Raw genomic sequence first — 26863 nt, 5'->3', positions numbered from 1 at the left:
GGTCTGACACTTCCTCTGAAGATGAAACAATCGTCACAAAAGAGGTTCATCATTACTTTTCCTCCTCGCTCGCTGTTTGACATCTAAAATATTCCACTGATGAGGCAGCACAGGGGAAAAGCGGAAAATCAATATTCCCGTCTCCTTCCCTCTTTAAAAAGAAAGGTATATATTTTTCCATTATTGATCCAGATGAACCTCTTTGACCTTAGAAACAAACATGTCTCAGCTTACAGCACGTTTGCAATGCTCCAAAAGCCTCCACAGACTTCCAACAGGTGAGTATAATGTTGATATATATATTAATATATACATTTTACTGTGGTTTTTCAAGAGAGAGAATGGAGGTGACTACTGAAGGTGCTGGGGGCACTCTGGCCATCAGACAGGAAACATTTATTAGCACCCAACGGTAGATGTGGTAGAGTTAGCATTAGCAGTGGAGGTTATATTGTGAACATGTGTGGTATTAGTTGGTTATATTATAAATTGCAGTGGACAGTCACTCTCAGAAGACATGAATCTGAGAGGGAACTTTTAAGAAGGGCAGTAGAGAGCAGAAATTACGCCATACAGAACACGACACCCTAGAGACCTGGCAGGGTCAGGGTGTGGGGGGGGGGCGTAAGCCCAGTAGAGACATGCTACAGAAGGACTTCCACCAGTACCACCACTCACTAAAAACTGATTTTCTGAGAAAATTATATAAATCTATATAACCTTCATGAATTTATCACTCGAATAAAAACCAACTAATGAAGTCTGGCTCAGATTTCATTTAACAGACTTCTAATTAACGTTCCAAGTGAGCTGTCATGTTGTGTCATATTTATACACATGTTGACATGTTGACATGGTGAAAGTGAATGAAAACGTGACAAAATGTGAAAGCAGGCAGGGTAATGTTCTCAGACGTCTTCTGAGGAGGATCAGATATACCACACCTGCCACTGGTCAGCAGTATAATTTATTTATTTGCAGTATTGTTCATATAATCCAATAACTGAACCCCTTTCTCCATAGCTAACTCAACGTGATCCGTCACACCACCATGGCCACGGGAGGGATCAGAGGACAAACTAGTGAAGACACTTCACACGTTCATTCACACTTTTGTGTTATCTTGCCTGCGACCCTAAATGTCAATCAAAACTGATATGTTCCTAAAAGCAACTACTTATTTCACTTATATTCTAATATAACTTGGGAAGAATAACTACGTGACCGTCACCATTTGCCTATTAAACATGCGTTAATGACACTATTCAAATAGAGACACTTGAGGTCAGTCTGTAAAACCTTTGCATTTATTAATCATCTCAGAAAATCATGATTTCCCTTTTACACAGACACAAGTCTGAATATGAAATACAACATGTTAAAACACAAGCTTGGGTAAACGCACTGAGGGGAGAGAGCAGACGCACAGGGAGAGTCCAGTACGTGGTACTCCAATAAGCCACCTTAAACACATCCTTATTTTAACAAAATGCAGCTACTTTTGAATTTTTTCACCTTACACTAATGCCACTCAACACAAGGCCTGTCAGGGCCTGTTATAGGCAGCACTTCCACCTGCTCTCACACCCCCACCCCCTAACCTCCACCCGCGCGCTCTCCCTCTATCACACACACACACTCCTCCATCTTCTCAGCTACTGTAGCACTTTGCTCAGTGGGAGGACACACAGCTTTTCTATAGGGGGATTTGCAGGTCCAGCAAGCCACCCTTCTCTCTAAACCATTTAAACCCTGTGGCAGTGCATTCAACTCCAGCAGTGGCTTTTCTCTGCAGAGATAACAGCTAATTTGACCATTGCCTCTGGGAACCTGTCTGGTCTCTTACCAGGTAGAAAAAGAAGAGAGCAGAGAGGAAAAAACAAAACATGCTTTTTCCTTCTTTCTTGTAGGACACACTGAATATACTGTTAGAATTAATCAAACTGCTTGCAGTGTAATGAGGTTTTACAAAACCTTTAATCCAATGAAATTTAATCAACAGCAATTAAACACGTACGTGTCTCACTAAAGGTGAAGAACTGAAAACCCAACAACACTACAGTGATGCCCAAGTGTAGTGGAATGAGCCTTACCCAAAAACAAAACAAAAGCTCATTATAATATTATTGTGTTTATATAGACCATGTATAAAAACTGGCTATAGAATTTGTCATTAGTGCCAGATTTAAGAGATAAGAATAAATAGATGTGTTGGTAAAGTGTGTCTGTGCCTGCTTGCCAAAAGGCTGGCAGAGCCATTAGTAAAGAAAGGTGCCAAAACTTCCCTTTCCATTACGCCGGAACTGGTTTCCGTGAATGGAGACAAACATCTCCTGGGAGAGCAGATCCTCATCGACTTGCATGGCCCTCAGCTCCATCACACGCCTCCTCTGAAGATGCTGCTTCCTCACAGACGTGGCCACAAGCTCTCGCTTGAGGACATCATTTCCTTCTGTGAATTCTGATGACACAGCCCCCTCCACTGGGCCCGCCTCCTCAACTATGATGGGCAGGTCACTCTTAGTCCCCACCTCCTCCTTCACAGCTCCGCCTTCTCCATTCACAGACCCGCCACAGGTTTGGTCCTGCTCCGCCCGGCCTTCCGCATCAGCTGCAAAGACGAAAGGAAAAAAAACATTTTAAAAATAAAAACAAATCGACTGACTCCGTAAATACACCCAGTCATGCCGCAGATCTGAGCGCACGATGAGAGAAGACGGCACGGCAACAGAGCATGTGTGTCTGCTTACTCCTCTACAAACAAATAAACAATCGAAGTGGATCGAGATCACAGTGGAGTGTTTGAGGTGTTCAACGCACTCATGTCATCACTCCAGGATGACAGCAGTAGTTCTGCTGGTGGCTTAAAATCAACCGAAACACATCTAGCCATCAAAAAAGAGGAAACGTATTTTGGCACCAGATTCCAGGTAGGAGCATGAAACCTGCAGGGGATACCCAACACTGTCCTCACTCACTCAGAGATGCAGCAAGAATCCACACGCCACAGCACAGTGCTCTGAACAGCACATAGGCCACCACATTCCTACGGATGGCGTTCCGTTACATTTCATTACCCACTATGGCATCTCAATTTAATGAGGACAATTAAAGATCCTGACAGCAAACAATATTTCCTAAAACAGAAGATCAGGGAGGTTAATGAAATGAAAAATGCATCTTCATCTTTATGGGAACAGTCCTGGAAAATCTCCATATTACAGCTATGAACATAAGGCATTTATTAAAATCTAAAAGATCATTTTCAAGTCTCAGCACAACAGGACAGTCAGGGAACAAGAGTAAAGAAGAAGCGTGGACACCTTGTTTGTCTGCAGTCAAGGCCGACATGCACCTGAAGCAACTCCACTAACAACAACCACCGTTACCCAATTAGGGGTCACGGAGCAACACTGCTCTTGCCACCATACTAAAACACACACACCAGGCTAGCTTACTAAACACACCACACTTGCCAAATCAAAATCACTGGAATTAGCTTTCCATGTGTCAACACAGTGTGAGAGTCTTTGTGTGTGTGTGGGGGTGGGGGGGGGGGGGGGGTGTGGAGAGAGAAAATATAACATGGAACCTTAGATAGAGCTCCAATTTTTTGCACTGAGCCCAATTTAAATGTTAAATTCACGCATTCTCCGTCCTGGACTAAAGGTGAATAACATTTTTCACTTTGACCAAAGTCTTTGGAATTGAGCAGACCAAGACACACCATTTTAAAGTTTGAGGAATGGCGTTATTCTTTGTTTTGGTACAGCCAGCAGCTCTGAGATGCAATTCCGTAGGAACTGTCGGAGTACACACAGTATTCCAGAACAAATGACATCCAACCCTCCAGCAGAAGGCAATGTTTTCCATGTCTGACACCCCAGAGAGGGAGGAGAAGCGTCTGTACTCAAGCTCTGGTGTTGAGCGGCCTGTTTGAAGCTTGTGGACGTGTTTGACACCTGGGCTCTCGGCCACGGTAGGCTGCTGCTCCACGACGCCACCATCTGGCTTCACCAGGATGACACCATAGCCCGAGTTGTTGTGGATCACGTTATTCACCATGGTGATCTTAGGCAGGACATCCATCTCATCAGCAAAGTCCTGCCAAAGGATGCAGGGGGGAGGTAAACACACAGACAGCCTAGCTCGGTCTCACACACACACACGCCCACGGGATAATGAGTAAGAATGAAAACATTTAAACACCCCCCCCCCAAAAAATTTGCACTAAGCGTCCCAGGGTTTTCGTGTTTAATCGTCTCATGTTCAGTGCACTAGAGATGCACAATATATTTGCAGCAGATATATTCACTGCTGATAAGGACCATTTGTATTTATCATTATAGGATCAATATTATAATTTCAGCCAATAAGTACAACGATAATTTTCATCCATCCAGCAGATTCAGCCATGTTTTATTCAGGCCTTGTTTTACAGAACTACAGTCATAAGGAACGTGAGAATAATCAGAGATGTTTCCTTTTCTTTTGTGAAGTGCAGCGTGCATTTGGAATCATTTTCACCTCAGATTTAATTTAATTTTTTGTTTTTTCTTTCACGTTAAGAACAACATTTTTACAATATTTGCGACTTTTTGAGTTTGAGTTTATCTTGTCTTACCCCCACTACACTTCATATATAGATCAGTTTGAACTCGCTTTAAAACAGACAAACATAAAAAACACCCCAGACATTAATCTGGGCATCAGCCACAGTTGTGATACTGAAGAACTTCAGTATTGTTTTATGACTGTTACTCCAGTGTCAGCTGAAGCTGAGTGAATAACGGCAGCACAATTAATGCTGAGAGGGAAAGGTCGTTGTTTGGTTATCCAGCACCGGAGCGTGGTGGACTGACGGCTGGGCTGAGCCCTGGAATGTTGCCTCTAACAATCATAAAAACTGGAGAGAAAAAACATTAAAGCCTCTAAATTCAGTAGCGACAGAAACTGAAAATTCCAGAGTGGCTGATATGAAAAACTCCAGCTGGGCCAGAACAGGAAGTTTAGCCAGACTGAATTTACCCTTCTTGTCATAGTTTGATCAGCAGGCTTCTGTGTGTGTGTGCGTGCACACGCGTGCCCTGCCTGAGACGAGTGAACTACAGGCCATCATTAGCGGAAGCGCCCGAGCAGTGTGATCCCAGACCCAGAGACAGCACACAGGCCAAGTCCAACCCTCCACCCACCAAACCTCTGCTGGGTCGGTTCTTTTGTGCTGTTGCCTGGGTAACGAGAGACAGGCAGGCCAGTCTGCAGATCCACGCTCACCTTAATCAGCACTCCGTCCTGACAGTGGTGAATACCGTTGCCTGTGAGACTGCACACACTCCCGGGGTAGATCTCCACGCCAGCCCCCTGCACGTACACACAGACAACCAGCAACGCGTTAATGACAGTGACGTAGCTCAGCGAGACGCACGCTGCAGCTATGAATAGAGTCTTCTCAGCTGGCATCCTGCCATATTAAACCCCCTGCTAATCTCACACACACACACACACACACACACACACACACACACACACACACACACACACACACACACACACACACACACACACACACACACACACACACACACACACACACACACACGGCCTTAACAAGTGTGCCTGAGGCCGTAGGTATGAGGTTTACAGAGACAGCACACCACAACAATTAGACCAGTGGGATAAGCAGTCAGCCCAGCATCTACTCACATTGTAGATAAAATTAACTTTTAAAAGTTTCAAAAGCAATGCACATGCTCTTAATAAGGAGAAACTTACATTTACAGCATTTCACAACCTTGTCCAAAGTGAGTTACAGAAGTGTTACACTATTAGATGTGTGTAAGAGCTGTGACACATGGGCAGGAAGACGAACCTTAGAACCGTACAGGTCACACATGTTCATGAGCAGTTGGGCCGCCGTGCGCACGATAACACCAGTCGTCTCACACTGGAACACACAGTTCTCCATTTCTAACTTACCCTGACGCACACCTGCGGAGAGAGAGACACACACACACACACACACTTTCAGTACAGGGACACTGTGAACACGGGGGTCCCATGTTGTATCATCTTCAGACACAAAACACATTATGGCAACTAATGGATAAAGAGAACATACTGTGAAGGCCTGGAGCAAGGCAACACAGTATCAGTCTCACCCTCACACTGCCCCTGCCCCCTCACACTGCCCCCTCACACTCCCATCACACCCCCCTCACACTGCCCCGCCCCCCAGTGTCAAAGGCTCTGAGCAGTAGCAGCTGTTGTGAGCTGTTGTGAGTGGAGACAGACAGGCGCGTCCACTCACACAGGATCCCTTCAATAGCGTCATGCTGGATGAACTTCAGGTTGGAGATCTTGACAACGTCACCTGTTGACTCCACAAACGTGTCTCCTTTATTTCTCTTCTCTATAACAACCTCATCAGGCAGCCCGTAGCCTACCAGCAGAAAGAACAACCAGGAAAGACAAGTTGGAATTAATGAAAGGAGATGGAGAGAGCACGAGACAGAGAGGAACAGAATTAGCATTAGCAAAACTTTTTTCTAAAATGTTAATGAAGTGTCACATTTTAAAAGAGGACCTGGAAACTTCAGAAATGTTGCGTCGCTTCTTTTGAGGAGAAAGTGGGTTTTATTTCTGAAGTGCAGCCTCTTCACTGCCACCATTACAAGTGCGTCTTAGAGAAACGTTCAAATGAATGTTTCATTAGTCTTCATATTTAAGGCAGCAGACACACCGACACCAGCGAGGCTACTGATGCCTCACTATCACCATCCAGCGTGTGACAGATTACAGACGCTCGTTGCACGACGCCGGCCTGATGGCGCCACACCTGTGCCCGCAGCCGGTCAGCAGGAGAGCGTCCAGCCTACAAACACACATTCCCTCGGACAGGTCATTTCTGGAACAACGTTCCTGGATCCCAAGGCTGGATTTTCACAGCTAGTTTTAAAATGGCAGAGGCTCAATATCGAGTCCCGAGAGCTCACCCAACACACTCCCACTGGAGAGAGCAGTACCGGAGTCAACAGAAGCTTTCTGGGTTATTGACAGCAGTGTGACTGCTTAAAACCGAGAGAAGAAAACACAGAATGCCAGAGTACTCCCTCTCTCTCCCTCGACAAACAGATGTCTCAATGACTTCCTTTGCCCAAAGAAGTGAGAATTATTTGCGGTAAGAGCATACAGTTCTTTCAAATGATCTCTACGATATCTGCAGTGCGCAGCCCTCCTGCTGAATACCAAAGGAACCCTGTTATGCTAATCCATCATAACTCTGTTATGCTAATCCAGCGCTGCTCTAATTGAGTTGCTCTTCTCCTGTCCAAGTGTGAAGCCAGACACAGCATTCTGCCTCCCTCGCCCTTATCTTGCCTTTCAGGCCCTGGCTGCCTGTGCAGGAGGGGTCATCCCACACGCACACACACACAGCCCACCCTGCGCGCACACACACACCTCTCCACCCTCTCTCATTTCTCCACTATCCACCTTCGCAGGTTGTATATTTGCATAAAGAGGTTGGTCTCTGACCGCTGACACTTTCCCCCACGTCCAATCACATGCTTTCAGCTTTAAGACGGAGCCTTCATCGTTAGGAGACGCTTATTACGCCATCAAGCCCAATTACCCGCGCGGACTGACTCTCTCACACTCACACACTGTCCTGACAAACGACACTTTCCCAGGGCCACACAGAGGGATTCAGTTATGCAGAGTGCGGTCTTATAGCGCAAAAAAAGACTGGAGAGGCTTTAGAAGAGAAGGAGAAAAGAAGAAAAATAAAGCAGCTTTCAGCCAATTAGACTCAAAATCACTGCACAGCATGGGGGAAAAACCCCAAACCCACCTGAATTATGCAACAGCCCCGTCTCAGACAAACACCCCCCCCCCCGATAAACAGCCTCGTCTCAGACAGACACCCCCCCCTGATAAACAGCCTCGTCTCAGACAGACACCCCCCCCCGATAAACAGCCTCATCTCAGACAGACACCCCCCCGGATAAACAGCCCCGTCTCAGACAAACACACACCCCCCCCCCCGATAAACAGCCCCGTCTCAGACAAATACCCCCTCCGATAAACAGCCCCGTCTCAGACAAATACCCCCTCCGATAAACAGCCTCATCTCAGACAGACACCCCCCCGGATAAACAGCCCCGTCTCAGACAAACACACACACCCCCCCCGATAAACAGCCCCGTCTCAGACAAATACCCCCTCCGATAAACAGCCCCGTCTCAGACAAATACCCCCTCCGATAAACAGCCTCGTCTCAGACAGACACCCCCCCGGATAAACAGCCCCGTCTCAGACAAACACACACACCCCCCCCCCGATAAACAGCCCCGTCTCAGACAAATACCCCCTCCGATAAACAGCCCCGTCTCAGACAAATACCCCCTCCGATAAACAGCCTCGTCTCAGACAGACACCCCCCCCGGATAAACAGCCCCGTCTCAGACAAACACACACACCCCCCCCCCGATAAACAGCCCCGTCTCAGACAAATACCCCCTCCGATAAACAGCCCCGTCTCAGACAAATACCCCCTCCGATAAACAGCCCCGTCTCAGACAGACACCCCCCCGATAAACAGCCCCGTCTCAGACAAACACCCCCCCCCCCAGATAAACAGCCTCGTCTCAGACAGACACCCCCCACCTCAACTTTGATGACATGACTATCACATTACGTCAACTGACATTTTTGGTGACAGGATGCGTGTTGACCCTGCACAAGGTGACCTGACAGCAATTGTTAAATGTCATTGTTACGACAGTACAGGAGACACTATAGCTCATCGTTTTGAAATCTTCACTCACATTTACCTGACACTTTTATTCAAAGTGACTTACAATTATGAATGAGCACAGCGTGAGTAATTGAGGGTTAAGGGTCTTGCTCAACAGTGGGGACTTGGTGGTGGTGCTACTTGAACTGGCAACCTTCTGATTACTAGTCTAGTCCAGTACCTTCACCACTGACACACCACAGCCTTTACCTTTGTTCTCTTTACCAACAGACAAGGTGCCATATGAACAGTCACCCTGGCAAAGCAAAAAAAAATAGCTGAGTCATAATGTGGTGTTATTATAATGCACTGTGTCAATTCCCACAGTACACACCCTAATGTTAAATAAGACTTGTAATCGTAAGGTTGCCAGTTCAAGTCCGACCACTGCTCAATTGCCACTGTTGGGCCCTGAGCAAGACCCTTAAACCTCAATTGCTCAAGTTGTACAGAGTCATAATTATAAGTTGCATTTGTTAAAAGAGTCAGATAAATGCCATAATTGTAAATAAGTAGCCTTTCTCTGGGTATAGTTGATATAAACTAGATATAAATGCTGACAAACAGTGTTTATGACAGGTGATGCTTGTTGGAATAAACATTTATAACTGCTGTCATGATGTGTATCTTCAGTAAAAGTGAAGTTTGGTGTGTGTTCACCTTCCACCAGGATGGAGTCCGCCATAGTGATGGAGCTGGTGACCGTATAGTGACCTGGACACAGGATGACAACATCCCCTTCATAGCAGCCACTGATCGCCACTGCAGGATCACAGTGAAACTGACCACACACATGCAGACACACACACACGCAGACACAGAGCAGCTTGAAGTGAGACTTCATCAGTGAACAGGTCAGAGTAATGAATACCATCAGGCTAAAGTCCTGGGTAGAGTGGAAACCAGTAACAGATGTTGCAGTGTATGTGTTGAATGTGTTGGTGAAGAGTTGAGTGTGTGATTCAGGTTTATACATTATACATGGAGTAAAAGTTAAAATTCACACCAAAAGAAAAGTTTGCGTGAGTGTGCACACACACACACACACCCACCCACTGCAGGGACGTGTGTGTAACACTGGTCACAGAGAGAGAGAGAAGATCAGCTACATACCTGCACCTCAAACTCCTTACTGGAATAGAGTGGGAGGAGCTTCTCGGTCATGAGGCTGTGGAGCACATGCACACTCGTGGAGGCGGAGACTATGTGCACCACCCTGAGCCCACTAGGGCGTTCACCCTTAGTACTGCACATGTGCTGCCCACAGTTCATCTTGTAGCCCAGGACATACCTGAGGAGACACACACACACACACACACACACACACCTTTCAGAGAGGCACAGAGACTCAAACTCATAGAACACTCAAACATATTACACAGGTCTTCTGCCCTCAATCTGCTGAACAGCAAGCACACCCCTCCACAACACACACACACACACACACACACCTGAGTAGTGGGTTTTCAATGATGCGAAGCTTGCGTTTTAAGCCCTCCATGTGCTCATACATCCGCAGCCCCTCCACCATGGACACGTTGTCCAGCTCCGACTCGGAGTCGCTGCTCAGCCCATTCCTGAGGCTGGAAAACTCACAGAAGGTGTCCGAGCAGCGTTCCAGCAGGGAGTGGTACTCCGCCACCAGCCCCGCTGGCACCCGGTCCTCCAGGACATCATAGTACCTGCAGCACAGCCCAGACAGGTGTGTCTCAGGGATGGAGGCGTGTGAGCTAGAATACCCTCCATCCCCAAAGGTGGGGTAAGATAGGAGATGCACAGTTAACAAATGCCCTCCTGATTTCCTATTTCAGGAGTGCAGCCTAAACATTTTTCCACTGATGCCACAGTAATTCATAAAGTAATTCATAAAACCCAGCCAGGTCGGACCGTCACTACAAACACCCCTTATTTAGCAGGAAATAAAGCCGTTTCCCTTTGCTTTGATAAATCTGCTTCAACAATGTGCCATAAAATCAAAAACAAACACAAAAATAACAGAACCAAAAAGTAGTTTATTATGTAATTCTACCTCATATCATCTGTTAGGCCTGCAATGCAAAATCTTTTAAAAGAGTTGAAAACAATATTGAGCAAAACACAAAAATCAACCACCTCCATCTCCAAGATGAGAGTCAAAGAAAGCGCCACAGAAGGAGCAGCAGGATGGATAACAGAATAACCTGGTGTATGCTGCCACCTGGTGGTATGAAACAGGCTGGTGTCGCTGTACTATGATTTGGATGATGGTTAAAAACTCCTGCAGTCCTGCCTGGACAAGACACACACGCACACTTACAGTCTCAGACGAGGCTCCACACAGCGTACGAAATAATCAAACTCATCTTCCTCATCTTCCTCATCCCACTTCCTCCATATGTGTTTGTAGAAAAACCTGCAGAGAAGCCGGTGAGAGCATCGGTGAGAGCTGGTGTGGAGAACAACTTGTTTGTTTAGTCATTTCTCATTTTTAGAATAACTTGCATCATTTCCTGAATAGCACACACTGGACACAGCAATCTTAAGACGCGCTGTCCCAGACCTGCTGAACTGCTAATAGAAACCCAGTGTGGTTTAGTTGCTGGTGTCACACCCAAAACACAAAAGGTGTCTGTGTGCAGACCCCTGAAACCACTGCAATTACATCCACTCACGTCCTGTAACCAAGGGACTCACTACAGTCACGTCCTGTATGTTTTACATGTTTTCATGGATAATAGTCTAAGGCAGAAGAAACTAAAACGCGTCTGTGAAAGGGGAACCCGAACCTCAGGTGTTCGAGAGCCAGGGCAGTTTGGTCAAAGTCTCCAGACTCGTCGTAGACCACGAGCAGGTCCTGAAGGGGAACTCTGTTCAGAGTGGCGTCCAGTAGCGCCGTGGTGGACTCCTCTGTGAGCTCACACCCTCGTGCCTCACACTGCATCGGCAGCACCAGCTCCACCTTCGCCCGCAGCTCCTTGTAGTCCACATCCACCACCTGAGCAGAAGAAATGCGTTTTAGCATCACCAACCGAACCGATTCGTAACTAAAGCAGCCATAAGCCTTCATGTTCAATACAGTCAGAGGCTTGGTTTGATTAGCATCGTATAAACTTTAAAACTCTGCGGCGTCACGCTGCACTCACTTGGACCAACACATCGAATACGTCCGAGTGCCACAGGGCCCGCCAGTCTGAGGGCTCCACAGCCTTCTCCAGGTAGTCCACCGTAAAGGCCTTTACCTCTGAGCTTTTACAATCACCTGCAAAAACAGAAATCACAGTTAACCCCCCACCCACCCCGACTTGAGGCCGGGGCCCTGGGTTGCCATTTACAGCACATACGCTTTGGAATCCTTACTGGTCCCCAGTCAAACCCACCAACTGACAGCACAGCAAGGAAAGTGAGAGTAGCATCACAAAGTTTACACAAACGGCAAATAAAAATATTGCACAGATACTGCAGGGTGGTTTTACACATTAACCTGTGAAACTGTAGTACCACACAATGAAAGTGATTTCTGAGTGGAGTGTATTCACATTCAGACAAATAATGGGTGGCATCATGCACTTAGACAGGTGTTTACATGCATGGGTGGGGGCATATGCATGACCCAACACGGTTCAGTGCGCATTACCAAGCATGTAGTCCTGGTAGGCTTTGAATCTCTCGTAGAAAACCAGGTGGCTTGTTTGGAACACATCGGGGAGACTTCCGCTCCCGCCCTGCGCGACCCGCTGTAAGTGCGTGCACGGCTTGTCGTCGTTTGAAAGCTCGTCGGTGCCGCTGTCATCGTTAACATCGTCCTCAACATCATCCTCGTGCTCTAAGAAACACAGAAAGCAGGTGACTTTACTGATAATGCACCGCACACTCAGACCTCGCACTTTACACACATTAACAAACGTGGTCATATGTGGCTGTAGTTAGCTTAACTTTCAGGGTTAGAGTCAGAGTTAGAGTCAGGGTTAATGCTGGGGTTAAAGCTAGGGTCAGGGTCAGAGTTAGGGTTAACTGTAGCTCTCGAAACACATCCTGTCCATAGTCCAATGTTGCCGTTGCCTTGGCAACCTAGATGACGTTGTATAGTTCCCGCCAGCTAATGACAGTGGCGCGGACATGTCCGGTAACAAGCTATGCGCGAGCAGGCATGGCTCGTTAGCGTTAGCTAGCCATCAAGCGCTACTGACATGTTTGATTTGGAGATCTAAATAAGTGGGTCGTTTACAACGGGTGGTTTAATTACTTTAATGTCCACGTGACAGACCTTTCGATGCTGTGTTCGAGTCCGCGATGGGCTCGGCGGCTGTCACGCGGAGCTCCCCCGCGGCTCCAGCGTCCACGTCTCCCATTTCCTGCTGTGTTTCAAATTGCAGGGCTTTCGCTGTAAAGATATTTAAAAATTATAGTTATAATTAAAGTTACAGAATAGCATCCAAATGTAAAATACCTCCGTGCTGGGTCAGCCGCTAGCGCACGACACCTAGCACAGCGTCCGGTATGTTCAAAACGTCCCCGGGAGAGGAGAGGACCAATAAGAGAGGAGGAAGAGAGGATAGGACCAATAAGAGAGGAGAGGAGAGGACCAATAAGAGAGGAGAGCAGGGAGCGCACCAATAACTGACGGTGTTCGGCAGGGTGGGGAGGGATACAGTTAATTGACTTTTTAAAGGAAAACACGCGTATGAATGTTGGTTATTGGATGGATGTAACTACTTCGTTCATTCAAAACTCCGCGAGTACGTAAATGACGCAGCGATTGATTACATGCGTCCGAGGAACGAATCGTCGCTCATCCCGGAAGTAATTCCTAAACAGTAACATTCTAACTGCAGTGCTCCCACGTGTCCGGAGTCGGTGGCTTTTTCGCTTTGGGAAAGAGCAAAAATGGAGAGTAAGTCATCTTAGGGCAAAGCGTGTTTAAATGTAGTTTTGGTGCTACACGCGACTGTTACTCGCTTTTCTGGAATGGTTTGACAGCTAAAGTGAAAGCAGCTAGCGGACCCGGTACAGTAGTCCTGGCCGTGGAGTCAGCGCGAACTATAGCGGTGCCCTTAACCCTAACCCTAACTCTACCGAATAACAACACAAGATGTTCACGATCAGGAGAGGTGGGACGTGCACCAACTCTCACGCAGTTTGCGTTTCACAAATGAGCTAGATTTCTTTGTCACCTGTTTTATGTTTTCAGGCATGGTGTTCTCCAGCCTTCCTCCAGATCAGAGTGCACTTCTCGGAGTTGAGGTAATCTGATTTGACTTGGCTAATTTAATCGATTCAAAATTTAAAGAAAGTGGAATTGAAAGGTCAGAGTTGCCTTAAAATGACCTTAGCTTTGCCATCTCCTGTTCGGAAGTGCACTCTACTGTGCAGTCTGTCCTTCCTTTAGGGAAATATGTCAAGTTTTCATTGTGAAAATAAGGTTTTATTGCACCTGGATTTTAATTATGAACAACCCGTTTTTTTTTATATATGTACTCCTGTAGCAGGCTAATCAAGCCAGGTGTTGTATACGGTGTCTGTCGTTTCCCATAGCTGAGTGCATGTTCTGGGATGAGAGGGGGAAAAAAAACACTAAATCATCACACTGTGTTCAGCCCCAATATGGTGACGCTGCAGAAAAGTTCACCAGTGCTTTCCTGAAGACCAGCGTGCCTAAACTGGGCACCCAGGACCTCGAGGACGTCCTGCTACACAAGGCCGTGGTGATGCAGTTTGCCAGACAGAAGAAGATGAAAGGAAAGAAGGTGTCACACAGAGGTCTGAATGCCAGAGAGAGGAGACAGCTGAAGGTGTTTGAGCTGAAACCTGAGCATCAGAAGTGTGTATTATCTTGAATCTCAACACGCTGCTTTAAGTCCTCATCTACAGGTCTGATGAAGCTCTGTATATATGCAGGTACGAACTCTTCTTACCTTTACATGATCTGTGGAAGCAGTACATAACAGACCTGTGTAATGGACTGAAACCTGGAAGGTGAGAACTGAAATTATGTAGTTCCTAATCTGCTGTAATTCCCCTTTTGGTTCTGTAATCCCTAATCTGTGCTCTTCTCTAACTGTTCTGATTATTCTGAACAACAGCAACCCACAGATGCTACAGCAGAAACTTCTGAAGGCCGATTTTCACGGAGCTATTCTGACAGGTGCGTGTGTTCGTGTGCACGCGCCAGACAGTAGTCTCCCTACAGAATGGCTGTTTACATCATTTTGTGCATTCTGTGCTTGTGTCCATTAGTGGTACGGTCTAAATGTCCCTCGTACGTTGGGACGACGGGAATCCTTGTGCAGGAGTTGAAGCATATATTTAAGATAATCACAAAGGAAAACAGACTGAAAGGTAAGATTTCTGTCATTTGAATTGATCTTTTCTAGACAGTGTAAGATTTGCACTGTATCAGTCTGACATTGAGAGAGTTGAACCACCAGCCACTGCATGTGCATTAGTTACTCCATTCCTGTGGTTGTTAGTACATCGTATCTCTGGTTAAACTCTTTTGTGTCATTTGTCTGTTGGCCCCTTCTAGTCATCCCAAAGAGAAACAGCGTGTTCAGTGTGGAAATGGGAAACTTTGTTACCCACATCTACGGAAGTAAGTTTGAACTCCGCTCCAGCGAGCGCTCAGCCAAGAAATTCAAAATGAGAGGCACTATTGACCTGTAGTGACGGTGAAGTTGTGTTGTCATGGTGATTCTGGCTGGGTCTGGAACAAAGCTTTTCTTTTGGTTCCTGTTGTTTATTTTTATGACCCTTGGTGCTACATGACATTGTTGCAAAGGCTTTATTTTTGACATTATCTTATTATTTAATCCTTGTACATCTGCATTTAAATGGGGTCATGTGGGAAATGTATTTCAAGTTTGCCCACAAGGGGGAAGCCAGTGTTGGCATTACCTCCTTGGTCTTTTCTGGAGAGGCAGAATAAACCTGAATGCTAACAGAAGTCTCTCTATTTGCCTTATCAGTTTACTGTATCTGTTGCTTTAGTAAACATAAACATGACTGCAGATTATTTGTGGAAAATGATAGTTAAACTAAAATGTGCTATATCTGTTTTAATTAACAATGACTTGCAGACAACTTTTAAACATGCATTACGGTTTAAACTAGTAAGTAATGTTTATCCATATATCAGACAAGACAGGATGTATCCCAGACAAGAGTCACAACATTCTTTATAAAGTCAGATTACAGAATAGATGGTAGTCACACAGAAGAAAAGATGAAATACTAGAGTACAATGATGAAACAGCAGATACAATACACACACAACCCTGGTGAAACAGATTTACTCCAAGGCCTGGTTAAAAAAGTGTCTTTAACTGTTCTTTAAAATAATCAACAGGGACTGTAAGCAAAGTGATCCACCATCGCAAATACTTAATCCCACCAGCCTTTAGATGAGTCTGTGGAAAGACCCAGCTCACCTGATCTGATCCATGGGACACATTACAGTCCCAGCTCACCTGATCTGAGCTGTGGGACATGTAGCTGCATTCTGAATCATCTGTAGACGACATACATCAGATCTGTTACGTGAAGAAAACAGTCGTCAGTGCGAGACATCTCAAACTCTTTATTTGAGACTATAGATCTCAGTTTGCAAGACTTGCTCACTTTACAAAGTTCCTATGGCTTTTCTGAGGTAGACTGAAAGCACTTTGGGTGGAAATTAGGAACAAATGCTAAAGCTTTGTGTGACTATCAGCTAAAAAAGAAACTTCTAAACAATAAACAAGCATTAACACACATCAAACGTTTAGCAGCAGGGCACACTACTCCCACATTCCAGTACGTTTCCATTCCTCTAGCGGTGGAAGTTTTCAGGAATGCTCTTCAGAGGTGGTGTTTATCGGAATCATTCCTGTTAATCGAGCTAAGCTTTGATTCCGGAATGTCAGGACTCCTCCCATACCACGAAAACAAGTTGTTTTTTTTATTCTGCATTGTGTGTTGGCACCTATTTACGGTCATTGGTTCCGTATAGGTTGCGCACACCTGAGCCAACCAGTTTAACCAGTTTCACTGCACTGCATGGGAATTTTTTAAATTGCAGGAAACTTATTTTTTCTTAACTGCAGTTTTCACATGGTAACGTCAATAAAACATTTTTACTGTCCCTTAGAATGTTCTGGGCAAGTAGCACTGGAGCATGGCAGGACTGCATGTTTCGCCTGAAGCTTCCAGCTCAGAGAAACCATCTATCCCCCATATATCTGATGTAAGTCACAGGAAACAACCCTCTGTTTTGGCTTTGATCTGGTTTCTGTGGTCTGTTCACTCAGTGTGTTTGTTTTGGCTCTCAGGCAGGTATATCTGAGCTATACCATTAATTTACATTTGCTTCCCTCTTCTCTCATGCTTAAAGGCTTCATACATTTACCATCCATTTTATCATTTATCAGAAACATCTTGTAGGTGTCCAATCCTTTGTCCTTGTGCCGGTTGTTACCCATCCTAGAATTCTTTAGATTTCTCTAATTCCCAGTTCTGACCACAGGATGTCTCCTGGCTGGAGAGTTTTGGCTGTTATAAGAATGCACTTAGTGACTCCTGTGAGACATGAATAATAAACTACATACATTAATATGCACAAAAATAATAGGTGCAGAGCTGTCTCAGTGGTGAAGGTACTGCACTAGTAACCAGAAGGTTGCCACTGTTGGCCCCTTAGATGCACAAGCTGTATTCAGTCAAATTATAAATCACTCTGGATTAAAGTGTCAGTTAAATGCAGTAAATGAAGAGATTCTGGAATACAATCTGAACAAGAATGACTGACTGCAGTCATCATGTTTACTCTCATAGACCAGATGACAGTCATTAAAAACTATTTATCAAAACATGAAATAAAGGTACACCAATGTACACTGAACTCTGTGTATTTGTTACTATATTTCCTCTTTCTGTATGTTGTCATCCTTGATGTTGTTCCTTTTTATTCAAATGAGTTGCTTTTCTTGTAAATGACAAAAGTCTGTGCAACGTTGCACATTTCATCAAGTTCTGCTGCCTATAGAGCAACATATCCCTAAATGCCACTGAAGCCATTAAAGACTAAGAACAGTAATAACTTTATAGTCCCGGTGGGTTAGTCTGGGTACAGACACATGCCAGGGTTAAGGAGGGAAAAACCCGACGCTCTGATTTTTCCTTGTAGTTCTTGTCAGAGCTGCACTGGTGTGGAACTCCCCTTTCTAACAGGAAGTGCAGGGACTCGATACTTCATAAAGCACGCAGACCACGCTGGCTTCACCAGTCAGTGTGAGACCGCTCTCTTACACACACACACACACAAGTATAGAAACTGCAAAAAGAAGACAGGCGATTTTCTCAGCATTGGCTACATTTGCTACAGCTGTCAGGTAACCGAAATATTCAGGTGTAATAAGTTCCAACTGAAATGCTTGTGTTAATTTTTAAATTATTTTGTTCATTAGTTTTCATTTATACATGTCGTGCTTAAGCATGTTCTATACCGATGTGTCTATGTAAATATATACAGTATATGAAAGTAACTGTAGTTAAAGATAAAGTACAAATTGCAGCTTTGTATACCTAGTCTCCAAATAAACAGGATGTTTTGGACGGAGATGTTTCATAAACTGTGTGAGCAAAGTGTACAATGATGTACATATATGCAGAAATAAATTTATAATTATGATAAAAATATATATGGGGATATATGGAAATATAAATATAATTATCTGGCAATATGGCACAACCTATATGAATCACACCTACTAAATATCACAAATTTGAGTTAATATGGAACCTGATTATTTTTATTGTCAGAAGGCCACAGTGATGATGGATGATTTGAGATTCACGTTGGCGAACCGCTCACGTATCCACGCTGTGGAGAGTTCGTTTGGCCCAGCCGGGAAGTCTCTGTTCGTGCCGGGCCGTGTCCTGGTAGGCGAAGGTCGTCTGACCAAACTCTGCAGGCGACGGCCACAGCCTAAAGTATTCTTCCTGTTCAATGACATCCTGGTTTACGGCAGCATCGTGGTGCCTGGACGCTGGAACAACAACCAGAAGATCATCCGTCTGGTGGAGGTGCATCAGGAAGACCTGCTCGACGGCGTCGGCATGACCAACCAGTGGCTGCTGCGCACGCCGCGCAAGTCCTTCCACGTATCTGCGGCGTCGAGTGAGGAGAAGCAGGCGTGGATGCAACACATCGAGCAGTGCCGTGTGCAGCAGCTGCAGAACCTGGGCGTGCCAGCAAAGGGCCCCAGCATGGATGACTTTGCCGCCATCTGGATCCCGGACAATGCCTCGGCCGTCTGCATGCGCTGTACGGATCGTTTCCACGTGACCAACCGCAGACACCACTGCCGCCACTGTGGGTTCGTGGTGTGTGGCAGCTGCTCGAAGAGCCGAGCCGTGCTCAGACACATCTCATCCAAGCCGGTGCGCGTGTGCTGGGTCTGTAAGGCCAGCATGCAGGAAGATGCTGACAAGCAGCAGAAGCAGAGCTGGAAGTGCAACTCAATGGAGGACACACCCGAGTACGAAACGTCCAGCGATGAGGAGGAAGACGACGACAACCACGTGTCCAACCACTGGTTCAGCACGGAGGCAGAAGGCTTGGCCACCTACTGCTACCTTAACCCCTCCCACACCAAGCCCCCTCTGTCTTTAAGAAGAGCAGGTCAAGGCACTTGCCGTCTTAACCCTGCTCACACCAGTACTACTGTATTGACCCTGCCCACATCTGTCCACTGTGTCCACAGTCCAGGAGGGACATTCCAGAGACTGTAATATGAACCGCACACACTGGTTCCAAAGGACGGAAACATGATCTAACACTTATAGTGCTTCACCCTTGACCATACTTCTTACAGTAAAGTATTTAACACCAGTGTCTCTGTTTTTAAACACTTACATATGTGTTCTTTGTATTGACTTTGTTTTTGATATCACTGCGAGCATTAATTATTTATTTAATAAATAATCCACTGTAAATAGACATCACATTAATTGAACATTTTTTATAATGTATAAGTCTTATGTAAATTTATGTAAACCAGAATGGACAAGCAAAATAACGTGTACTTTATGAACCACTGTAATAAAAAAATATCTGGCATGCAGTGATGTGATTCACCTTTGATTTGTCTCTTGTACTTATATAATATTTATTCCACCAATACACCATTCAAACTGTTATCTGTGCCACCAATCAGCAAAAACTGTCTTTGTGGGTCGATTATCAAAGCAGGTCAGTTGAGAGTCCGTCTTGGGTGGATCTGGAGAGGAAGGATGAAGCCTGGGAACTGAAAGCTATGGACACTCAGGACATCAGTGTCCTCGTGCTGTTCTCTCCTGGGTTCCTGCATCTATACAGCGAGCTCTGTGCCTTTAGCACAATACTTAACTAATGCATGACAGCAGCATAGGAAACTAGACTAAGGCTTCACGTTCCATACAGAAGGCAGAAGTAAAGTTGACCCCAGTGGTCTGTCACGTCTGGAGTAGCTGAGGGAGGAGTTACGCATAGTATGGCACACACCATCGTCAGAACAAGCCTCCGGAGACAAACCCAATTCATAAGTGTTCAGCGCAGAAAGAAGCAGATATCAGTACTGCACAACACCTTCAAACTTAAACACAATTAAATTAACAGAGAACAGGGCCTAATTCATATAGCACAACTCACATACAGGACAATTCAAGGGCATCACACAAACTTATAGAAGACAATCTATTTAAATAATTAAATTACTTATTAAACTATTAATTCAATTTACTAAGATGGGTGATGTAAAAATAGATTCAAATTCAAATTTTTGCAATGATGAGTAAAGTGCTACAGACGTCAAGTACAAGCTCAGTTATAGTCACAAGAGAACAGAAATGTGTTTAATCTCGTTCAAAAGTATCTGGGTGTCTAAATTCTTTTGTTAGTTCCAGTTACATGTACCATAAAAGCCAAACACGAATTCACCATGCTTAGCTTTAATTTTGGACTCTGCTAGGTGACCATGGATCAGTGTCCAGGTTTATGATTATCAGAAATGTTTCTGGCCAAATCTACTCAGTGACTTATAGACTAGTGGTAGTGATTTAAAGTTTTAGAATTAACTACACTACAGTTTATGCCACTGTACTTTTTTTTTTCGAACAGGAATAGCATTCTCTGTTCTCTTTGTCTTGGTTAAAACTCTGAAAATGTTGGAGCTGTTGAAAGGTGTTAATGTGGAGCCCAGTAAGAAACCCTGCAGTGAAACACATGCACCAGGTTTTGTTGGAAAAAAGCCTTTGATAGTGCAAAATGAAGAAATTAAAGCCAGGAATTAACTTTCTACTGTGCCTAAAGAACACAGAGAAGAACGGAGTAGTCTGGCAACATCATGAAGGAAGAAAAACAGGTTTTTAAGAAAATAATCAAAATGGCACAAAGGTTCATGGGAATAGAAACAATGACACAGCACTATAGGCATCTTCAGCAACCACTGGGACAGCTCCCTCACCTGGGACACCTCTCACTGACTTACTCAAGCAACTTACAATTATGACTTAGTACAACTTGAGCAATTGAGGGTTAAGGGTCTTGCTCATGGGCCCAACAGTGGCAACTTGGCAGTGGTGGGACCTAAACCAGCAACCTTCTAAATACAAGTCAAGTATCTTAACCACTGAGCTACCACTGCCGCTGGAAACAATCAATCAGTCAGCATCCCTGGGTGGGCATGAACCACCATCCTTTCAGTGAACAGCCAAACACGCTAACCCATTGTGCCACAGAGACACCTGGTTTCTTTCTCACCCGGGACACCTCTCACACCAGAGATGCCTCTCTCACCTGGGCATTAACTACTCACTGCAGAATATATATATTAGAGACACACACACACACACACGTCAGTGGTCAGATTTAAGATTTCAAAATGTTTCCTTAAGTGTTTCATGGTGATTAGTATTAAATTGTGACAAAACAATATGGTTGTTTCTAGGTGTTGACAAATATGGGATTAATTAATGATAAGTCTAATATTTCTAATTTTATTATTTAAAAAACTTGTCCAAAGTCCCCTTAGTCTTCAGTGGTGTGTCAACATCCAAGACATTCAGATTTTCAAGATGAAATAATCCAGGAATCCATCAACGGCACTTAGGGATGATGTCTTAGCTATAAAGTCTGCACATATGCACTCAATTATGAACCTTTTTTAAAACAAAAACTTGGTTTGAGTAGGAGGAGAGATTGAGATTTCAAAGAAAACAGAAAAATTGGCCAAATTCTTTGTTAACAGTATTGTTAGAAATGTAATAACCAAATCCAGTGTGTGCTTTCAGACATGTACACACAGTGCTTGTGAAAGAAATGGTTACCCTTGTGTTAACCAAATGTGATGTAATACAAGCACTTCAACAAACCATGTTAATTATAGGAAACACCACGGCCCTGCCCCAACACACACACTGATGTTACTGTCCTTGGTGTTACTTAGGACTTATAAAACAGGGTAAATGTCAAAAGTAGATTTATGAAGTAGGAAAGAGCAATAGAAATCACACCAGGCCTTGTGCAGACACACACACACACACACGTCTGTAAAAACCCCACACTAGGCCACTAGCAACTATAATAGTCGTACTAACACACAGCAGACTACATCATCTATTAACTACCTTAAGCAAACTTGTTTCCTAACAAGTAACAAGTACAAAAAGCAAGCTTGCAGAACCTGTTTTTGTACATGGTCTACCAGTAAGAGGCATCGTGGTGCTGGTGATCTCGTGTACAGGATGCCAGTCTACTGCCAGTGTTTCAAGGCAAGTGCTAATATTGATTCACAAACCTTTGGTTTAACCACAAGTTAAACCCTCTTGGTAATCCTGATAAAACCGTAAAGACTTTCCTTTACAGTCCGCCATTCTTTCTATGAACACGCAAACACACACACAGAGCTTGTGAAATAAGTGGTTAACCTTGAATTAAACAAATGTGACATAATACAACCACTTCAGCAAACTAAGTTATAGGAAACACCACCACCCCGCCCCACAACAACAATTACACACAGAAGAGTTTTATCCAGGCCAGTTGTTGTCATACTGTGCGTGTGTGTGTGTGTATGTGTGTGTGTGTGTGTGTGTGTGTGCGCACACAATTTTTTAAGTATTTGGTCTATTAGGAAAACCACATGAACACTGATCGTTTACTTCTGAAAAGCACAAGGCCCAGGAACACTGACAGAAAGGAAGCAGACAGCAGATTCTGTGATGCAGCTCCTCATAACTACTACATAATAAGCATGCCATTTCCCCTCAATAACTCACAATATGAAGTACTGAGTTGTACACTGAGGCCCGAGAAAGCCAGATCTGCAGGCAAAAGCTTGCCATCTAAATGATGCACATTCAGCATGTTTATATTTTTATAAATAAATGATGAACTTAAAAACCAAGAGATTTGATAATATAATGATTACATTTTTTATTTCATAAATTCAAGTATTATAATTTCCCATAAATCTTTTTTGCTATTCTTATAATATAAAACACCATACCTGAGCACAAAACAACACAATTCGTCTGAAACAAAAATTTAAAATGCTTCTGTGTAAATAAATAAAATTTACCGTTGGTGTGAGTACCAGTCACGTTCAAAAAATATATATAACCTTTTGAGGGGTGTAGAAAAACACCCATTTTTAGATCAAACAGTGGCACGCACTCTTCATCTTTACATGTGACTCTAAAACACCCAGTTAAGCATCTTATAAAACAAACCGGTAAGGCACAGAGCTCAAATTAGCTTTTAGATTTAAAAGAACCTCATTTAGGCAGTTCCCAGTCTCCCTCTTGTGATCAGTCCCCATACTGCACCTCAGCTCGCAGCTCCTTGGTGACGTAGCTGAGGACAGCAGCGGCGACCTTCTGCTGGAGACTTGCATTGGCGGTCACCAGCATGACAAGCTGAGCGACGTCCATCCAGTCCAGCGTCCCCAACACTGCCATGACCTCAGAGAACAGCTTGTCCCGCTGCTGAGGTGGCAACTCCACTATGATTTGAGGGACGGGTTTAAACTGGCCACTGGTCATCCAGCACCCCAGGAGACCCCCGAGAGCACCACCTACAGAAGCAACAAACAGGCCGTTAAAACTACAGCTTCTGTTTAAGAAATAAATAAAGGGAATTTTGTAAGAAACCTTCCTCTAAACTCTTCCAGTGCCACAAACAACATACAGCTTCTCTCATGTTACATTATTATATGTTTTATTATACGTATTATAATGCCATATTTGCAGTGCTTGCAGTAAAGTCAAAACTCATTCTAATTCAAACCAAGCAAGAAAAATTAAGATCGACCTCCTTCGTCACAGATCATGATCACACAGACTTTGCAAACGAAGAAGCAAAGTGATGTCAGAAGCACTGTTTAAGAATACTGTCCTAGAAATCTGACAAAAATATTCAACAGATGTTCACTGAGATGAAAATTCTCCAAGAATTTCCAAATATCCTTTTTATTTGAATCTTGTGCCCAGAATATTGTGTCTGAGCTAAACAGAGAGATTGATCTGAGCAGATCTCCTCCATTCTGTCTGCTCCATGTTCTGCGTTTAGGGTCCAGGTGTGGACAGGTTACTCTTAGTGCCACGGGACAACTCATCCATACAGGAGTCTAATGGTGTGTCTTCTTCTGACATAATCTGCCCTAGCAACAGCAATGTATTGAATGTCTGTCCGGGATTGGAGGAGGGCTCTGGTCATGTGACACAGGCAAAGCTTTGATCTCTGACTCCTTTTAAAAATTCACCGTCTACCATAACTTCTCAAACTTATAAATTAGTTGTGAAGACAGACTCAGTCAGATTGGGAGAGAGTACATGTTTGTACATTTGCAAAAACTTTAATTGTTAAAGTTACTTAAGTAACTGTATTATGAGATCAAGTCTTAATTTCCCAAAAGTAAGGAAAATGTGTGCTGTGTCACATACTGTCTAGTTACCCGGTATAATTATGGCTTCCGTGTTGAGTGTGCTTGTGACCTCTGAAGCCATTAGATATCAGGTTGGAATTTTTCTGAAATTACTAGGAGTTAATGTAGCTAACTATCCTTTCATTTAACGACCATTTTCGTTTTTTAAAAAGCTCCAATATCAGATATAATTTGTATCTTCTAATGTAGTGGCTCTTGGAGTTCTGGTGCATATTGCTAATCTCTAATGTTTTGACATGAAGTGACCTAAAACAAAACCACTGAGACATGTGGATATACCTAGAGCTATCCCAGGTGGGCCTGCCAGAAGACCCCCTACAAATGCACCTCCTCCAGCAACGGCTGCGCCTTTCCCAGAGTTCTTCACCGCCGCCTTCATCTGCCGGTTGGCCGACACCTCACAGCACAACCTCATAACGTCATCTACGCGCTTGTCCATCGTGGCTGTGAGGAAGTAGGTCACAACAGAAGCCTGGAGGAACGTGCCACAACATAAGCTGGTTCACATTATGGTAGATGGTCATAAGAAAACCTGTTATACATAAACCCCCAAACTGTCACAACCACACCATGAGCTCCCAGCCCCAAGGTGATTCGTCCATGATCATTTTTAAAAGCTATAAAGCCCAATCAAAATTACTGATAGTTAATAAGCCAAATTAAACATGATTTCTATAGAGCAACTAGCAATAATGTAGACATTGCTTATAGGGACTATATTATTTCTGATTCTACTCTGACCATTAGACGAATAAACCCCCTCCTTCACCTCACTACACAGCTCGCTCGTTTCTAATTTGCTGTAACACTTTCACTTATAATGATCCTTGGTTTCCTGACAGTGGATCAGTACAGCAGACCTTTAACTATCAGTGTGGAGGGAAGAACACGACGGGGAGGAGGGCTTCGCTTCTAATGGGAATTACCAGGCAGAATAATTCAAATGGAGACCAATGGAGACCTTAGAAACAAACTTGCTGAGTTCAGCCCGGAGTCCTCCGAGGTATCATTAGCCCTAACCACTAAGCTCTACATATTCACACATCAACGACCATTTTGGACAGTGTTTCCCCTCCGTCTCAGACAGTTTGCATGCGGCTAATGTTTTGGACTAAGAATTAGTCCAGTAAATTCTCACCTCGCTGTCAGTCCAATAGGAGCCGTTGGCAATGCTTTCTGCTTCGCTTTCGTTAGAACCGCAGTGCTTGATGGGCTTTCTATCCCCGGTAATCTGTGTTATGTTTCTGTCCCATTTTATTAATCATCACAGGATGGGAATTGTAGTTTTACCTTCCAGACAACTGCCTCAGAAGGTTCACATTATAAATCAGTAGAGGGAAATCAGACACCAGATGAACAAGATAACACAAGCAAGATTTTATATATAGGTTAACAAAATACGATAAGCATACACAGTATTATACACAAAGATTTTTAGTCAGTTCCTCAACAGTGGTATGAAATTTCATAGGTGCAGGATCAATGGTCACTTAAATATTACACAAATATTACAGAAATATTACACGTCTTTAGCCTGCGTTTGAATACCTCAAGGTACTCTGGTTTCCAAACAGCCAGCGGAAGTTCAGTCCTCTGGCCAGGACAGAAGAGTCTCGATGCTTGTATTGCATGAGACTTGAAGCATGGTGTTTCTAGTACTATTAGGATTATTAAAAATACATTTGATCTAAAGTGTGATGTTTTGAATGTTCTCTGAAACGTCTGCATGTCGTATTGTCTCTAAAGGAACCTGAGTGTTCGTAAATAGGGTCTCCTGCCGTCTGTGGTATGCGAGATAGGACAGTTGCACCGTCAGAACATCTGTAAAGCAAATTAGGGACAAAAAACAAATTACAATACTTGTATTATTATTATTTAATCTTAGTTGTTTTCTCCGTAGGTGGAAACATTGCTTGATGTCTGCTTCCCATCACTTACAATATTAATTCAGAACGTAGTGGTAGTCTGTAATGCACATCGTTTAGGTGAAGGGTAAAGGTAGGACATTCCGCTTCATCTTTCCCCTCGCACTGAACAAAGCGGATACGTTTCGCTTCATAAAGTTCTGAGCCGCTGTATCTTAGAACGTGGACCCCTGAACTGGAGCGGAAGTGACGCAGATCTACGCGCTTGT

The 26863-nt window shown here is 44.2% G+C and overlaps 4 protein-coding genes across 10 annotated transcripts; 2 read left to right on the top strand and 2 right to left on the bottom strand.

The window, feature by feature from the left end:
* Positions 1-1284: 1284 nt before the first annotated feature.
* On the bottom strand, positions 1285-13295 carry shcbp1 (SHC SH2-domain binding protein 1). 3 transcript variants are annotated; one of them, XM_027032422.3, is made up of 14 exons: positions 13221-13295; positions 13038-13128; positions 12408-12596; positions 11917-12032; positions 11560-11768; positions 11091-11186; positions 10246-10476; positions 9908-10085; positions 9455-9575; positions 6308-6439; positions 5870-5988; positions 5275-5361; positions 3963-4104; positions 1285-2611 (listed from the first exon to the last, which is right to left on the bottom strand). In XM_027032422.3, exons 2-14 carry the CDS (start codon positions 13120-13122, stop codon positions 2259-2261), a joined length of 2058 nt encoding a protein of 685 aa, XP_026888223.3. In that variant the 5' UTR covers positions 13123-13128; positions 13221-13295; the 3' UTR covers positions 1285-2258. The 3 variants fall into 3 exon arrangements, with proteins under 3 accessions (XP_026888223.3, XP_081562566.1, XP_081562567.1); XM_081706440.1 differs by having other exon boundaries at positions 13038-13154; positions 13221-13239; XM_081706441.1 differs by adding an exon at positions 3728-3803 and having other exon boundaries at positions 2473-2611; positions 3911-4104; positions 13038-13277.
* Positions 13296-13434: 139 nt separating this feature from the next.
* On the top strand, positions 13435-15713 carry pop4 (POP4 homolog, ribonuclease P/MRP subunit). 3 transcript variants are annotated; one of them, XM_027032434.3, is made up of 7 exons: positions 13435-13881; positions 13962-14014; positions 14368-14591; positions 14669-14746; positions 14854-14915; positions 15008-15109; positions 15297-15713. In XM_027032434.3, the coding sequence occupies exons 1-7, from the start codon at positions 13863-13865 to the stop codon at positions 15431-15433; spliced, it is 675 nt and encodes a 224-aa protein (XP_026888235.2). In that variant the 5' UTR covers positions 13435-13862; the 3' UTR covers positions 15434-15713. The 3 variants fall into 3 exon arrangements, with proteins under 3 accessions (XP_026888235.2, XP_026888236.2, XP_026888237.2); XM_027032436.3 differs by having other exon boundaries at positions 13436-13664; XM_027032435.3 differs by having other exon boundaries at positions 13435-14014.
* Positions 15036-19888, top strand: plekhf1 (pleckstrin homology domain containing, family F (with FYVE domain) member 1). Of its 2 annotated transcripts, XM_081706057.1 has the most exons (5): positions 15036-15109; positions 15297-15362; positions 16896-16991; positions 17931-18135; positions 18566-19888. In XM_081706057.1, exons 3-5 carry the CDS (start codon positions 16897-16899, stop codon positions 19535-19537), a joined length of 1272 nt encoding a protein of 423 aa, XP_081562183.1. In that variant the 5' UTR covers positions 15036-15109; positions 15297-15362; position 16896; the 3' UTR covers positions 19538-19888. The 2 variants fall into 2 exon arrangements, with proteins under 2 accessions (XP_081562183.1, XP_026888232.2); XM_027032431.3 differs by lacking the exon at positions 17931-18135.
* Positions 19889-23194: 3306 nt separating this feature from the next.
* On the bottom strand, positions 23195-26833 carry LOC113591785 (protein C19orf12 homolog). 2 transcript variants are annotated; one of them, XM_081706065.1, is made up of 4 exons: positions 26668-26833; positions 25868-26550; positions 25009-25173; positions 23195-23859 (listed from the first exon to the last, which is right to left on the bottom strand). In XM_081706065.1, exons 3-4 carry the CDS (start codon positions 25166-25168, stop codon positions 23594-23596), a joined length of 426 nt encoding a protein of 141 aa, XP_081562191.1. In that variant the 5' UTR covers positions 25169-25173; positions 25868-26550; positions 26668-26833; the 3' UTR covers positions 23195-23593. The 2 variants fall into 2 exon arrangements, with proteins under 2 accessions (XP_081562191.1, XP_026888231.2); XM_027032430.3 differs by having other exon boundaries at positions 25009-25201; positions 26668-26830.
* Positions 26834-26863: the final 30 nt, after the last annotated feature.

This window comes from Electrophorus electricus, chromosome 23 (assembly GCF_041902795.1).
Source record: "Electrophorus electricus isolate QZ-2024a chromosome 23, ASM4190279v1, whole genome shotgun sequence".
NCBI classification, from domain to species: domain Eukaryota; kingdom Metazoa; phylum Chordata; class Actinopteri; order Gymnotiformes; family Gymnotidae; genus Electrophorus; species Electrophorus electricus.
The sequence above is the reverse complement of the archived record's forward strand: the minus strand, read 5'-3'. Positions and strand labels throughout refer to the sequence as shown.